Source organism: Oncorhynchus gorbuscha, linkage group LG08 (assembly GCF_021184085.1).
Source record: "Oncorhynchus gorbuscha isolate QuinsamMale2020 ecotype Even-year linkage group LG08, OgorEven_v1.0, whole genome shotgun sequence".
NCBI lineage: Eukaryota > Metazoa > Chordata > Actinopteri > Salmoniformes > Salmonidae > Oncorhynchus > Oncorhynchus gorbuscha.
The window spans coordinates 20,776,532-20,793,920 of NC_060180.1; the positions used below are offsets into that span (position 1 = coordinate 20,776,532).

A 17,389-nucleotide genomic window follows, 5' to 3' on the forward strand; every position below is an offset into this window, starting at 1 on the left:
AAACAGATGACAGAAGTAGGATCATGTTATTTATTTTATAACAGACCTACTTATATATGTATATAAATAAGTAGCACACAAATACATTTTGCCAATGGAAATGCCTTAACAGAATTAAACAAAAGAGGTTTTGCATATTTAAAGAACTGGTTTTGACTAATAAGTAGGCTTACAATAATAACAATGATATAAAATAACAATAATAATGATAAAACAAATTACTATAAATGTAAGATTCAAAATTGCATCCTATCTGAATATGGAGTAGCACAGTAGCCTTTATTCTTCTCATCTTAGTCCACTACAATATTAAAACTTATATTAAATTCCCCTTGTAGGCTTTTCACTTTAGGCATACTCTTTTTCCTCTATCTTTTGTTTTACTTCAATGAAAAAGGCCTCCATCTTCTCAACCGGCAGTAGCCGAGGCCAAGGCTCCTCTGTTGCTCTCTCTGTCGTCAGCAGCAGGCGCACGTGAGCGCAAGGCATGAGAGAATGGTGCTGATGCAAGAATTCAGGTTGTAGGTTATGATAGACAGCCTCTCCTGGACAATTTGGCCTGCTGCAATTTTAGTTATTGGTTTTTCATTCTTTTTTTTGTCCAAATGTAGGCAATTACTAGCTAAGGAAAACTCGGCATCTGTTAAGCTTTCCTGAATAACTGGACCTGCCTGGAGCACATTATTATAGGACGACTTGGGAGAATGATGATCTGCAACAGACAGTGCATTCAGTATCAGAAGTCAAATACAGCCTTTTTAGGCCTTCTAAACTGTTGGGAGTAAACCCACAACTGATCAGAATCGAATGAAACATTCAAATCACAGGGCTTTTGCTTCGTTATTCAAATGACATTTTCACCGCAGCCTAGTAGGCTAGAATGTTGTACTCACTTGAAAACAATAAGGCAATTATTCATTGCATTGTGGTGTTGAAGGTTATTCTCGGTAGGATCATTGTATTGTACGATAACACGATCAATAGGGGAGATTTTTGAGTTGTATGTCTCATGTCTTCACTGTTCGTTTATGCACAATGATGCACCTGGCCTCTCTGCTGCCTATCAGCTATTCCAAGTTGTTCTTGTTGATTCATATTTTTAAAATTATGCAGCTTTGAATGTTTTTATGTTTGGTATGATTTCTAGTTAGCCTATTGCAGAACTGGAAAAATAATCAACCTACCACTATTGTCACTATGACTGGTGGATGCAGGGCAGAATAGTCCATTAGACTGGTAGACTATACTGACCTCTGGTATAGTAAAAGTTAGCATGTGGAAAAGCGTAGTTCACAAGGGATGTACCAAAACACCTTGATATATGGGAGGCGCATGCAGGCAGATGGGGCAATTTGGCTAGGATAGAATAAATTAGTAAAACCTGCAAAAGAGCAAATGTACACTACTGTTCAAAAGTTTGGGGTCATTTTTGTCCATTATAATAATATAAAATTGATCATAAATACAGTGTAGACATTGTTAATGTTGTAAATGACTATTGTAGCGGGAAAAGGCTGATTTTTAATGGAATATCTACATAGGCGTACAGAGGCCCATTATCAGCAACCATCACTCCTGTGTTCCAATGGCACGTTGTGTTAGCTAATCCGAGTTTATCATTTTAAAAGGCTAATTGATCATTAGAAAACCCTTTTGCAATTATATTAGCATAGCTGAAAACTGTTGTTCTGATTAAATAAGCAATAAAACTGGCCTTCTTTAGACTAGTTGAGTATCTGGAGCATCAGCATTTGTGGGAACGATTACAGGCTCAAAATGGCTAGAAACAAAGAACTTTCTTCTGAAACTCGTCAGTCTATTCTTGTTCTGAGAAATGAAGGCTGTTCCATGCGAGAAATTGCCAAGAAACTGAAGATCTCTTACAACGCTGTGTACTACTCCCTTCACAGAACAGCACAAACTGTCTAAAATCAAAATAGAAAGAGGAGTGGGAGGCCCCGGTGCACAACTGAGCAAGAGGACAAGTACATTAGAGTGTATAGTTTGAGAAACAGATGCCTCACAAGTCCTCAACTGACAGCTTCATTAAATAGTACCTGCAAAACACCAGTCTCAACGTCAACAGTGAAGAGGTGACTCCGGGATGCTGGCCTTCTAGGCAGAGTTGCAAAGAAAAATCCATATCTCAGACTGGCCAATGCAAAGAAAAGATTAAGATGGGCAAAATAACACAGACACTGGACAGAGGAACTCAACGTTGTCTAACGTTCTCCAAAAACGAAGAAAGCTACATATTTGACACACATGATTACATTGAGCATGTTCATTGTTCCACATGTTCTCACCTGGGATTTGTACAACCTCGTGGTTCACGGTACTCCAATCTTCCCGCCATGCCACCATCTCTGTCTCAAGTGTCAGGTAATACATTCGTTTTTCTTGAGTGTACTTTTAAAATTGGTGAGATTTACTTCAAAGTGCATGTACCCGTTTACTTACATCTATCAAGTTGTTTCATCTACATGCCTAAGGAGGAGGGGTTAGGGTTTCTTATGGCCCAAAAAGCACACTCCCTGGAGGTATCCCTTATTGGGAGAGTGGTTAGAGTCTTTGTCATTGTTGCTGGTGTCCTGGGTTCAAGACCTACTAGTGGAATAAGAATACACTTACATTCTTAGCAATATATGTTTATTTCTTTATTTGGCAACAGTTACAGCATACCTATCTGACAGAAGTTATTTTCGGTCATAAGAGATGATAGCGGCAACATTATGTGCAAAATAAGTTTAAAAAATAAGTTACAAACAATGCAAATAAACAAACAAACAATCGGCTGGGTGCCCGTAAAATGTCTACCATCTTCTCTGCCGCCATCTTACATTCTATCCTATTCTACTGTATCTTAGTCTATGCCGCTCTGACATTGCTTGTCCAAATATTCCGATATTTTTAATTCCATTCCTTTACTTTAGATTGTGTGTATTGTTAGATATTACTTGTTAGACACTGCACTGTTGGAGCTAGAAACACAAGCAATTCGCTACACCCGCAATAACATCTGCTAAACACGTGTATGTGACAAATGAAATTTAATTTGATCTAACTTAAATGAATTTCTCAATGACACATTTGGTTGTAAATGGTGTATGTGCTGTATTGTTATTATTTTTAATTTTTGTTTAACCTTAATTTAACTAGGCAAGTCAGTTAAGAACAAATTCTTATTTACTGTCACGCCCTGACCTTAGAGAGACGTTTTATTTCTATTTGGTTAGGTCAGGGTGTGATGTGTGGTGGGCATTCTATGTATTGTTTTCTATGTTTCTTTATTTCTATGTTTTGGCCGGGTATAGTTCTCAATCAGGGACAGCTGTCTATCGTTGTCTCTGATTGGGAATCATACTTACAGTGGGGCAAAAAAGTATTTAGTCAGCCACCAATTGTGCAAGTTCTCCCACTTAAAAAGATGAGAGAGGTCTGTAATTTCCATCATAGGTACACTTCAACTATGACAGACAAAATGAGACAAAAAAAATCACATTGTAGGATTTTTAATGAATTTATTTGCAAATTATGGTGGAAAATAAGTATTTGGTCAATAACAAAAGTTTATCTCAATACTTTGTTATATACCCTTTGTTGGCAATGACAGAGGTCAAACGTTTTCTGTAAGTCTTCACAAGGTTTTCACACACTGTTGCTGGTGTTTTGGCCCATTCCTCCATGCAGATCTCCTCTAGAGCAGTGATGTTTTGGGGCTGTTGCTGGGCAACACGGACATTCAACTCCCTCCAAAGATTTTCTATGGGGTTGAGATCTGGTGACTGGCTAGGCCACTCCAGGACCTTGAAATGCTTCTTACGAAGCCACTCCTTCGTTGCCCAGGCGGTGTGTTTGGGATCATTGTCATGCTGAAAGACCCAGCCACGTTTAATCTTCAATGCCCTTGCTGATGGAAGGAGGTTTTCACTCAAAATCTCACGATACATGGCCCCATTCATTCTTTCCTTTACACGGATCAGTCGTCCTGGTCCCTTTGCAGAAAAACAGCCCCGAAGCATGATGTTTCCACCCCCATGCTTCATAGTAGGTATGGTGTTCTTTGGATGCAACTCAGCATTCTTTGTCCTCCAAACATGACGAGTTGAGTTTTTACCAAAAAGTTATATTTTGGTTTCATCTGACCATATGCCATTCTCCCAATCTTCTTCTGGATCATCCAAATGCTCTCTAGCAAACTTCAGACGGGCCTGGACATGTACTGGCTTAAGCAGGGGGACACGTCTGGCACTGCAGGATTTGAGTTCCTGGCGGTGTAGTGTGTTACTGATGGTAGGCTTTGTTACTTTGGTCCCAGCTCTCTGCAGGTCATTCACTAGGTCCCCCTGTGTGGTTCTGGGATTTTTGCTCACCGTTCTTGTGATCATTTTGACCCCACGGGTGAGATCTTGCGTGGAGCCCCAGATCGAGGGAGATTATCAATGGTCTTGTATGTCTTCCATTTCCTAATAATAGCTCCCACAGATGATTTCTTCAAATCAAGCTGCTTACCTATTGCAGATTCAGTCTTCCCAGCCTGGTGCAGGTCTACAATTTTGTTCCTGGTGTCCTTTGACAACTCTTTGGTCTTGGCCATAGTAAAGTTTGAAGTGTGATTGTTTGAGGTTGTGGACAGGTGTCTTTTATACTGATAACAAATTCAAACAGGTGCCATTAATACAGGTAACGAGTGGAGGACAGAGGAGTCTCTTAAAGAAGAAGTTACAGGTCTGTGAGAGCCAGAAATCTTGCTTGTTTGTAGGTGACCAAATACTTATTTTCCACCATCATTTTCAAATAAATTCATTAAAAATCCTACAATGTGATTTTCTGGATTTTTTTCTCATTGTCTGTCATAGTTGAAGTGTACCTATGATGAAAATTACAGGCCTTGCCCAATTGGTGGCTGACTAAATACTTTTTTGCCCCACTGTAGGTAGCCCCTTTTCCCTCCTTTCAGTGTGGGTAGATGTCTTCATTAGGGGCACTATAGCCCTTGTAAGCTTCACGGTTGTTTTTGTTGTTTCTTGTTTGTTTTTTTGGCGACATTTTGAATAAAATAAAAATGTACGCTTTGGTCCACTTCTTCCCATGATGGCCGTGACACTTACAATGACGGCCTACTGTGGTATAGATTTTAAAAAGACAATAGACTTCTCTTTGAGATGCTCAGCTATATAGAACTAATAACTAATAATAATATTAATAATTAAGTAGGTATTGGATATGTGGTCATAATTCGTGCTCAGGGGAAAATCCTTCATATTCCCATCTTTCAATGAGAAACTGATTTGAATTATATCTGATAGGTGTGTTGTAACTGTTGCCAAATAATTAAATTAACATATTTTGCTAAGACTGTGGTAGTATGGTGACTGCGCTAGTGGGTCTCAAAACCAGGCCACCAGCACCAATGACAAATGTCCTAACCACTGTCCCAGTAAGGGACATCTCTAGGATGTGCTTGTTGGGCCAGTCTAATTAGGCCCTGCTCTGTCCTGTCCAGAAAAAACCCGACACAATACAAACAATTCAGTAGTGAGCTCACTGTGTCAACCAACGATGACAGCATCCTGCGAGGCAACAGGATCGCCACAACCACACTATTATCATTTGGATAGTGTTATGATAAGGGATCATATGTCTTGTCCAAGCAAAGTACACATTAATTACATTCAGATGTCTTCAGTTACTAATAGGTTATAGTATCATGAACATAGCCTATGATGAACATTTACTATGTAATATTTACAATAATAACCAACAACCTAATATATTTTGCTTGTATATACTGCACCTCAGGAGATCAGGACTTTTTATACAGAATGCACTCCACAAAGCTCTTTAGATGAGATATTACTTTATGGTCTGTTGTTCACAAAAATGTGCATTACGTAGAGAAAATACAATGTGTAAAAAAAGGATCCATGACAAAAAGAGAAACTTAGAACTTCTCATAGTACCTCAGAATGGTAAATTAGATTAATGCTGAACCAACTGGTGTTACAGTAAAACAAATATTGAACAGTGTCCACAGCAGGTGAAGTGGTTCAGCCATTAAATGTAACTTTCAACACCCATCTTGTGGTACCATCTTGTGGTAAAGAGAAGAAATTACATTTTCAAAAACTGCCTATGAGCATTCAGCAAAAACAGTAGGCTACTACTGTGTTGGAATAGTTATTCTGTGTTGTTACAATTATTTCACAAACAATATGCTAATACACAGTTGACCTGCAACTACTCAATTTTCTTTGAGCTGCAGTGGGCTACACATTATTAGGCAAGTGGTTTGATATGGTGATTGGTATCATCATTGTAGAGTTCTAAGCCCTAAGGGAAGTGTGGAACTCTAATGGCTACTTGAAATACACAAATATATACAGTGCCTTCAAAAAGTATTCACACCCCTTGACTTTTTCTATATTTTGTTGTGCTACATCCTTTAAAATGGATTGAATTGAGATGTTGTATCATTGGTCGACACATAATGCCCCATAATGTCAAAGTGGAATAATTGTTTTCTCAAAATGTTCAACATTTTTGCAAATTAATAAAAAATGAAAAGCTGAAATGTCTTGAGTCAATAAGTATTTGTTATGGCAAGCCTAAATAAGTTCAGTAGTAAACAAGTCACATAATAAGTTGGAGGTTTTCCAATGCCTCGCAAAGAAAGGCACCTATTGGTAGATTGGTAAAAATGTGAAAGACAGATATTGAATATCCCTAAAGACAGATATTGAATATACCTTTGAGTATGGTAAAGTTATTCATTACAGTTTGGATGGTGAATCAATACACCCAGTCACTACAAAGATACAGGCATCCTTCCTAACTCAGTTGCCGGAGAGGAAGGAAACCACTCAGGGATTTTACCATGAGGCCAATGGTGACTTTGAAACAGTTACAGAGTTTAATGACCGTGATAGGCGAAAACTGAGGATGGATCAACAATTACAGAATGAAAAGAAGAAAGAATATTTTATTTTGTACAAGCTAAAACATGCATCCTGTTTGCAATAAAGCACTAAAGTAAAACTGAGAAAAATGTGAAAAAGAAATTAACTTTATGTCCTAAATATAAAGTGTTATGTTCGCAGCAAATCTAACACAACACATCATTGAGTACCAGTCTTAATATTTTCAAGCATGGTGGTGGCTGCATCATGTTGTGGGTATGCTTGTCATTGGGCAAGGACTAAGGAGGGTTTTTTTTATAAAAAGAAACGGAATAGAGCTAAGCACAGGCAAAATCCTAGAGGAAAAGCTTGTTCAATCTGCTTTCCATAAGACTCAGAGACAAATTCACCTTTCAGCAGGACATTAACCTAAAACACAATGCAAAATATACACTGGAGTTGTTTACCAAGACACCCTTGAATGTTCCTGAGTGGCCTAGTTATAGTTTTGACTTAAATTGGCTTAAAACCTATGGCAGACATGAAAATGGCTGTCTAGCAACGATCAACAACCAACTTGACAGAGCTTAAAGAATTAAAATAAGAATAACGTGCAAATATTGTATAATCCAGGTGTGCAAAGCTCTTAAGAGATTTACCCAGAAACTCACAGCTGTAATTGTTGCCAGAAGTTATTAACATGTATTAATTCAGGGGGTTGAATTCTTATGCAATCAAGATATATTAATGTTGTATTTTTCATGTTTTGTTTTTTTTACAAAAGTTTGAATCTTTCTTCCACTTTGACACTACAGAGGATTGTGTGTAGGTCACTGACAAAAAATGACAAATCAATTTTAATCCCACCTTGTAATACAACTAAATGTGGAAAAAGTTAAGCGATGTGAATACTTTCTTAAGGCACTGTATTTACATAATGTAGGCTAGGTAGTTAATGAATTGCCTCTGGTCTGGTCAGTAGGTCACCCTTAAAATTTCATTCTAGTTTTTTTTTTAATGTTTATTCTTTTTCATCAGTAGTGGGTTACATCTTTTTAGTGTTTTTGACTCTTGTGTAAGCCAATTCAGATTTGTTTGTGAACTTTATCCCCTCTTGGTACTTGTTAATTCCAAGTTTCTCGAATGAGATTCTCTTCAACTTTACAGAAGACCTGGAAAAAGAACACGCAAAGAGATACTCAATATTACACCTGCACTATTAACCAGATCTTATCAAGCTTAGCATACTTTGTTTGACTTACCTTCTCTTCTCTGCTCCTAGAAAGTTATTTCGTTTCTCTAGATCCAAAATGAGAATGACCATGGGCCCATCCTCTTGGTTTAGAACAGCTTGGTAGTATTTCCCCCCCATCTGCCCCATCTTCACTTCAGAAACGTCTGTGATGGTTCCACACGCAGTGGTACATCTCGGGTTATTCTTTTTCACAGGAGTAGTTGGAATGTTTGAACCTAATAAAAACAACAACACATGTCATTTTTCCCAGATGCCATATCGGTTTATGATTTAGCTCCATTCCACTCATGGCAGTTTTAAATTGCAGGTTTTGCCTCAAAGTTTTTGTTGCTGTTCTGCATATTAGGTTCACTTTAACTGGGACATTGAGTCCTCTAGTTTACATTAGGCTATTCTTTACTTGTTGTGTATTCCCTTCTGGTGGACAGATGCCCATAACATAAAAGGTTGACAGACTGGGATGCGACGACTAACAAGCAACTTTGTTCTGGTACTGAATAGAACTTAATCAAGCATCTGATGCAATTACGTGATATTTATAGTGTTGGTTGTCTGAAATGGCGTGATCTGTAACCCTTTACAAATTAAAATGAGAAGCTATAGGTGTGTGTATCCATCTTGGGGCTTCCAAGCGCAGAATATTGGTGTCAAACATTTGAACTACAATTCCACTAATGGTCGTGGGGTAGGACCAGGAACACGAGCGAATAGATAGATCATTCGATAGGATTTATTCATAGAATACATACACCGTGATTCAATCGATCTGTGCAAAAATAATGGAAATGTATTATTTAAAATGGTTCTACCTGATGTGGTTGGGCGACGGGTGTGGACTGTGGAGGAGGCACAGGCTCGGACATCGTCTGGGGGTGCTGGGCTACTGGGTGCCGGAGCTATGTCGCTGTTGTCATTAGATTAGATTAGCAAACGTTATTATGCTTTAATTAGGAGATCCCAATCATCGTACATACCAAAAACAGGGCTACATTATATAAAAATGTGCTTAATAGTGCATAATATTGTGCATAATACATGTGTTTGATTTCTTCCAGTTTGGGGTAGGTTGATCTGATGACTGGCTTCTGCAACAGGGTCAGGAATCTAGTGCATTTCTCATCTCCTCCTTTCATTAGGAGTGAATCCAGCAGATCGACAATGGAAACTTCTGGATGTAATTTACTGACATTGTGCAGGCTCCTGTATTCGCGTGGAGTCACCAGGTCCTCCTGGTGTACATGCTGAAGGATGTAACTGGCGTCCGCTGACAAGATTTCTGTCAGAACTATCCTTATCTTTCTCAATTTATCCATGCTGGACGAGAGAGAGAGAGAGTTTGTTTTAGAATCTCCTGTTTAGTCAATGAAATGGGAAGAAACTAAATGGAAAAATGTAACTTAATAAAACCAACATTTGCCATATGATTGGAATCTGTCCCTGACTGAGTCTGCAATACCAACATGTTTCAAGCAGACCACCATAGTGCCTGTGCCCAAGAACCCTAAGGTAACCTGCCTAAATGACTACTGACCCGTAGCACTCACGTCTGTAGCCATGAAGTGTTTTGAAATGATGGTCATGGTTCACAACACCATTATCCAAGAAATCCAATTTGCATACCGCCCAAACAGATCCACAGATGATGCAATCTCTATTGCACTCCACACTGCCCTTTCCCACCTGGACAAAAGGAACACCTATGTGAGAATGCTATTCTTTTACTACAGCTCAGTGTTCAACACCATAGTGCCCACAAAGGTCATCACTAATCTAAGGACCCTGGGACTAAACACCTCCCTCTGCAACTGGATCCTGGACTTCCTGACGGGCTGCCACCAGGTGGTAAGGGTAGGGAACAACACATCCGCCACGCTAATCCTAAACAAGGGGGCCCCTCAAGTGTGCGTGGTCAGTCCCCTCCTGTACCCCAAGCATGGCCGGCAGATAGCCTAGTTGTTAGAGCGTTAGGCCAGTAACCGAAAGGTTGCTAGATTGAATCCCGAGCTGACAAGGTAAAAAATCGGTCATTCTGCCCCTGGACAGGGCAGTTAACCCACTGTTCCTAAGCCATCATTGTAAATAAGAATTTCTTCTTAACTGACTTGCATAGTTAAATAAAGGTTAAATAAATAAACAAAATCAAATAAATGGCCAGCCACGACTCCAACACCATCATCAAGTTTGTAAATGACAACAGTGGTAGGCCTGATCACCAACAAAAATGAGACAGCCTATAGGGAGGAGGTCAGAGACCAGGTCGTGGTGCCAGGACAACAACCACTCCATCAACGTGATCAAGACAAAGGAAATGATTGTGTACAACAGAAAAAGGAGGACCGAGCATGCCCCCATTCTCATCGACAGGGCTCAAGTTCCTTGGTGTCCACATCATCCACACACTATCATGGTCCAAGCACACTAAGACAAGTCAGTCGTGAAGAGGGCACAACAAAGCCTATTTATTCCCCCTCAGGAGACTGAAAATATTTGGCATGGGTCCTCAGATACTTAAAAGGTTCTACAGCTGCACCATCGAGAGCATCTTGACTGGTTGCATCACTGCCTGGTATGGCAACTGCTCGGCCTCCAACTGCATGGCACTACAGAGGGTAGTGCGTCTGGCCCAGTACATCACTGGGGCCAAGCTTCCTGCCATCCAGGACCTCTATATCAGACGGTGGCAGAGGAAGGGCCTACAAATTGTTGAAGACTACAGCCACCCAAATCATAGACTGTTCTCTCTGCTACCGCACGGAAAGCAGTACCGGAGCGCCATGTCGAGGTCCAAAAGGCTCCTTAACAGCTTCTACCCCCAAGCCATAAGACTCCTGAACAGCTAATCAAAGGGCTAATCAGACCCCTTTTTTTACGCTGTTGCTTCTCTCTGTTTATAATCTATGCATAGTCACTTTAACTCTACCTACATGTACATATTACCTCAATTACCTCAACTAACCGGTGCTCCCGCACAGTCTCTGTACCGGTACCCCCTGTATATAGCTTTGCTTCTTATTTTACTGCTACTGTTGAATTATTTGTTACTTTTACTTTCTACTTATCTACTTTTACTTTTTTTAAAGCATTGTTGGCTAAGGGCTTGTAAGTAAGCATTCTACTGTAAGGTGGACCTGTTGTATTCGGCGCATGTGACAAATAAAATGTGATTGTATTTGATTTTTTATTACACCTCACGCGCAGTTGTTAGCCATCTCTTCGAAAATAACTTGTGTGTGAAACAAAGTTGCATTTAAACTTTAGATCACTGGTTACTTTGTGTGCTAAATGTGAAATGTTTTTTTGCAATGGGAAATAATAGTTGTACATTTTGATTGGGAAACGCTTAGCCTAATGGTTGTATTTTTTCAACATGTTAGTTGAGGTCATTTGTACAAGTAGACAGGGTTGGGGAGTAACGGATTAAATTTAATCCGTTAGATATAATTGATTCGGAAAAAAAACGGTAACTGTAATATGTTACATTACCTGCAAAAAATATTGTAATCAGATTACAGATACTTTTGAAAAACTAGATGAGAGCATCACCACCTGGTATGTAAACTGCTTGGCATCTGACCGTAAGGCGCGACAGAAGGTAGTGCTATGGCCCAGTACTTCACTTGGGCCAAGCTTCCTGCCATCCAGCACCTACAGTGGGGCAAACAAGTATTTAGTCAGCCACCAATTGTGCAAGTTCTCCTACTTAAAAAGATGAGAGGCCTGTAATTTTCATCATAGGTACTGTGCTGCCATCCTGTTAGAAGATAACAGATTATTTTATTACAATGGTTAAATTGGATTGGCATTGTGTTCAATGATGTTATTTGCCCCCTAGTGGCGCTTTCTGATACTTAGAAAGTCAACGCAAACGGGAAGTTCAGAATTTGTTTTGCACGCAAAGAAGCAGCTACAAGCAACGCTACGGTGCAGGTCTTTCAATGTAGTTATTTCTTGTCACGCTTCAGCCTTGGAAAAATATTTGTTTGTAAGTTCAATTCAAGCATTTAGCTAATGATAATAATCTTCTTATTGATAGAGTTTCTTACATATCAATGTTGGTTGCATTTACTCACAAATTGCAATGCCTTTTGTGTATGTCGTTAGCTGTATTACTTTGCTCATGCGTCATGCAAACGAATTGTAAAATATACAATACTGTAGTTTTGTTACTGTTTTTAATGTAATATGCTTTGTTATTCTACATAGATGGTTATACATTATTAGAGTAATGAAAGGAGCAATTACCATATGGTTAACAATTAGCTATATGGTTTGGCATCATGCCAGATGCATGGTACCTTAGCGCGTGCTTTGTATTTATGCAACTTCAAATGTTTAATGTACATCTACAGTATGTCGGTGTGAATTGAACACTAAAGTATATTCTTTTCTGTATTTTGCAGTTTCACAACATAAACGTTTTCAATATATTCATTCAAGAAAAGTCACGCCTTGGGAGTTTTATTGAAGACTTAGTTGTTAGCTATCTGTCTAGTTTTGCATGGGAACGCAACTCAAGGGCAGAAAAGGTACACTTCAACTATCACATTGTAGGATTTTTATGAATTTCTTTGCAAATGATGGTGGAAAATAAGTATTTGGTCAATAACAAAAGTTTATCTCAATACTTTGTTATATACCGTTTGTTGGCAATGACAGAGGTCAAATGTTTTCTGTCAGTCTTCACCAGGTTTTCACACACTGTTGCTGGTATTTTGGCCTATTCCTCCATGCAGATCTCCTCTAGAGCAGTGATGTTTTGGGGCTGTTGCTGGGCAACACTGACTTTCAACTCCCTCCAAAGATTTTCTATGGGTTGAGATCTGGAGACTGGCTAGGCCACTCCAGGACCTTGAAATGCTTCTTACGAAGCCACTCCTTCGTTTGCCTGGGCGGTGTGTTTGGGATAATTGTCATGCTGAAAGACCAAGCCACGTTTCATCTTCAATGCTGGTAGGCTTTGTTACTTTGGTCCCAGCTCTCTGCAGGTTATTCACTAGGTCCCCCCCGTGTGGTTCTGGGATTTTTGCTCGAGGGAGATTATCAGTGGTCTTGTATGTCTTCCATTTCCTAATAATTGCTCCCACAGTTGATTTCTTCAAACCAAGCTGCTTAAGTGGGAGAACATGCACAATTGGTGGCTGACTAAATACTTTTTTGCCCCACTGTATATACTAGGCGGTGTCAGAGGAAAGCCCCAAACCACTTTAGAGATGCTAAATAATTTTTATTTTGAAACAAACAAGAAATAAGACAAAAAAAAACAGAAAACATGAGCATACATAACTATTCAACCCCCACTATTCAATACTTTGTGGAAGCACCTTTTGCAGCAATAACAGCTGCAAGTCTCTTGGGGCATAACTCTATAAGTTTAGCACATCTAGCCACTGGGATATTTGCCCATTCTTCAAGGCAAAACTGCTCCAGCTCCTTCTAGTTGGATGGTGTTCCGCTGGTGTACAGAAATCTCTAAGTCATACCACAGATTCTCAATTGGATTGAGGTCTGGACTTTGACTAGGCCTTTCCAAGACATTTAGATGTTTCCCCTTAAACCACTCGAGTGTTGCTTTAGCAGTATGATTAGGGTCATTGTCTTGCTGGAAGGTGAACCTCCGTCCCAGTCTCAATTCTCTGGAAGACTGAAACAGGTTTCCCTATAGAATTTCCCTGTATTTAGCGCCATCCATTATTCCTTCAATTCTGACCAGTTTCCCAGTCCCTGCCGATGAAAGACATCCCCACAGCATGATGCTGTCACCACCATGCTTCACTGTCGGTGTAGTGTTCTCGGGGTGGTGAAAGGTGTTGGGTTTGCGCCAGACATAGCATTTTTCTTGATGGCCAAAAGGCTACATTTTTGTCTCATCTAACCAGAGTACCTTCTTCCATATGTTTGGGGAGTCTCCCACATGCCCTTTGGCGAACACCAAACGTGTTTTCTTATTTTTCTCTGAAAGCAATGGATTTTTTCCTGGCCACTCTTCCCATTAAATCCAGCTCTCCGAAGTGTCCTATGGACAGATACTCCAATCTCTGCTGTGGAGCTTTACAGCTCCTTCAGGGTTATCTTTGGTCTTTTTGTTGTATCTCTGATTAATGCCCTCCTTGCCTGGCCCGTGAGTTTTGGTGGACAGCCCTCTCTTGGCAGGTTTGTTGTGGTGCCATATTCTTTCAATTTTTTAATAATGGATTTAATGGTGCTCAGTGGGATGTTCAAAGTTTCTGATACTGTTTTATAATCCAAACCTGATCTGTACATCTCCACAACTTTGTCCCTGGCCTGTTTGGAGAGCTCCTTGGTCTTCATGGTGCCGCTTGCTTGGTGGTGCCCCTTGCTTAGTGGTGTTGCAGACTCTGGGGCCTTTCAGAACAGGTGTATGCATACTGAGATCATGTGACAGATCATGTGACACTTAGATTGCACACAGGTGGACTTTATTTAACTAATTATGTGACTTCTGAAGGTAATTGTTTGCGCCAGATTAAGGGGCTTCATAGCAAAGGGGGTGAATACATATGCACGCACCACTTTCAGTTTATTTATTTTTTTGAAACAAGTAATTTTTTTCATTTCACTTCACCAATTTGGAGTCTGTCCATTACATGAAATCCAAATAAAAATATATTTAAATTAAAGATTGTAATGCAACAAAATAGGAAAAACGCCAAAGGACACCCCCCATCTATTTGTTTTGTACAGTGCTGCTACTCGCTGTTTATTATCTATGCATAGTCACTTCACCCCTACCTAATGTACAATTTACCTCGACTAACCTGTACCCCCACACATTGAATCGGTACTGGTACCCCTTGTATATAGCCTCATTATTGTTACTTTATTGTGTTACTTTTTATATTTTTTTACTTTAGTTTATTTGGTAAATATTTTCTTAACTCTTTCTTGAACTGCACTGTTGGTTAAGGGCTTGTAAGTAAGAATTTCACAGGCCTACAGAGTGGTGCGGTGGTCTAAGGCACTGCATCACAGTGCTAGCTATGCCACTAGAGACGGCCGAGACCGGGAAACCCATGGAGCGGCACACAAATGGCCCAGCGTTGTCCAGGTTAGGACAGTGCGGTTGGGTTGTGTATTGGAGGACGCATGACTTTCAACCTTTGTCTCTCCGTATGGGAGTTGCAGCAATGTTACTACTAAAATAAAAATTGGATACCATGAAATTGGGGAGAAAAATGGGTTTAAAAAAAATCATAAACAATGGAGATTATCCAACATGGCTAATAAATCCTTGTTTTGGGGTCAACAATTTAGCTAATCTATACTTCCATATTTCCAAGTCCTATTCTTGAAGATCTGGAATGACTGGAATTCTGATAGACTTTGGTTTTTAATGTAAAGATATAATTTAATCGTATTATTATAGGTAGTAGAAAGTGAAGGATTAGAAGAAGCCAACCCATAAAGTAACATCCATATATGACCAGCAATGTAAACTTTAACATTGATTTATCCTGCAATAGATGTCGTTCAATTGGTAACATACATGTTTGTCTTCTTCCAATGCCTCTTAAGGGGAAAGTAAATTAATGTAATCAGATTACTGAGTTTGGGTAATCCAAAATTTACGTTACTAATTACAGTTTTGCACAGGTAACTATTAACTTTAACGGATTACATTTAGAAAGTAACCTTCCCAACCCTGCATGTAGATAGGGGTAAAAAAACAACCAGTTGAGAGCTGCTCGCTCTTGCTGCCTGCAGATGATATTCTACTGAAACTAGGCTGTATCCTGCTTGCATGTGAATACATTTCACATGCTTTGCAATTGTGTAGGCTACTTTGTGCATGATTTCTCTCTTGTACTACACAATTAACATGTTGTATACCTCCACTGCACTTGATACAGAAGGGATTATTAAGAAGTGAGTATAGGGAATACCCACTGAAAAAAAGTGGGCATAAGGCATATAGCTTCATATAGCTTCCACTACACCTTTGTGTTTCACAAAACTCTCCTCCATGAATGAGTGCACTGTTATTACAGTCACTGTCCTTTCAGCATCACAAGCCTGTCACATACTGAGGGCCTAGGTACAATAGGTTCGGCACTGCGCAATCATGTCTACAACAGATATAAAGACTGTTACAATTTCCCTGTCTCCCCTTTACTAATAGTAAGCATGCAACTTTCCAACAATTTCCCCCACTCTTCCTTGCCAGCAAGTCAATGAAACTGGGAGAAAGTTTAAGGATATTTTTCAATTAAAATAAAGGACAATAATGTTATGACTAAAGTTGGAATCCCATGTCTCAATAGAGGATAATCCCTAAATGTTTCAATAACGGAGTACAGCCTATATATTTGGCCTGAAGATGCACTTTTATGCACTGACTGAATGGAAGCTGATAATTATGAGTTTTTTACTCTGCTGGTCTCTGGGAGAAATTACAAATCCTCACTAAAGCCAAGTAAAAATGTAATCCGACACCTTGAGACGGGACTCAAGGAGTACTACAACACTGCCGAGAAATGTATTATGCTATATTGGATTAGATGTTGGCCTATTGGAGAAATGTTAGGGGGTCTTACCTTGAAGAAAACGTATAGGGACTGCAGAACAATATGTCGTGTAGGTTAACCTATCTAGCCTATGTTAGACAACACCCTTTCACTTTCATTATCTTTGAAATGTAGCCTAACCGGAAAATAGCCTGCTCCGTTTTGTTTTCATGCTCATGAGTAGAATTGTGCACCCTGTACAATAACAGCAATCAGTCGATATAATCAGAAATCAAGCAATATGAATCAGACAGTGGGGTGCCACCTGTTCCACTAGTTGGTCAGAAGGTACAAAAAATATCTAGTTAACAGAAGAAAGGAAGACAAAATAAGGACAAAAGAAGGACAGAAGAAAAAGGAAAAGAAAGAGGACAACAAAGTGAAACAGTCAGCACTTCTATTGCAACTTCGTATTTCGTCGTCCTAACGTAGTCTACACTGCTATCTGCCCAGCAGCTAGCCAGCTAGCAAACGTCCACCGTCTACCGAATAGCAGCACTGTAGAAACTATTACACTCAACTGAACGACTTGATTAGTGTAGTGTTAGCTAGCGACATAGTTGTCTTTGCTGTCTTCGTATCCAAGATAATTGTGTAGTTTAGAGCGTGTAGTCTTAGAGTGATTATCTTAATTTACCGAGGTTAGCTAGCCAGCTATTTGTCGTCCTTAACGTAGGAGACACTGCTAGCTAGCCAACAGCTAGCCAACGTCT

At 39.6% G+C, this 17,389-nt stretch overlaps 1 protein-coding gene across 2 annotated transcripts; it reads right to left on the reverse strand.

Annotated features, from left to right (window-relative positions):
* Window positions 1–6,949: 6,949 nt before the first annotated feature.
* On the reverse strand, window positions 6,950–16,842 carry LOC124040786. Of its 2 annotated transcripts, XM_046357883.1 has the most exons (6): window positions 16,707–16,767; window positions 11,701–11,799; window positions 9,190–9,468; window positions 8,964–9,058; window positions 8,162–8,369; window positions 6,950–8,071 (listed from the first exon to the last, which is right to left on the reverse strand). In XM_046357883.1, exons 2-6 carry the CDS (start codon window positions 11,790–11,792, stop codon window positions 7,945–7,947), a joined length of 801 nt encoding a protein of 266 aa, XP_046213839.1. In that variant the 5' UTR covers window positions 11,793–11,799; window positions 16,707–16,767; the 3' UTR covers window positions 6,950–7,944. The 2 variants fall into 2 exon arrangements, with proteins under 2 accessions (XP_046213839.1, XP_046213840.1); XM_046357884.1 differs by lacking the exon at window positions 11,701–11,799 and having other exon boundaries at window positions 16,707–16,842.
* Between the last annotated feature and the right edge of the window lie 547 nt (window positions 16,843–17,389).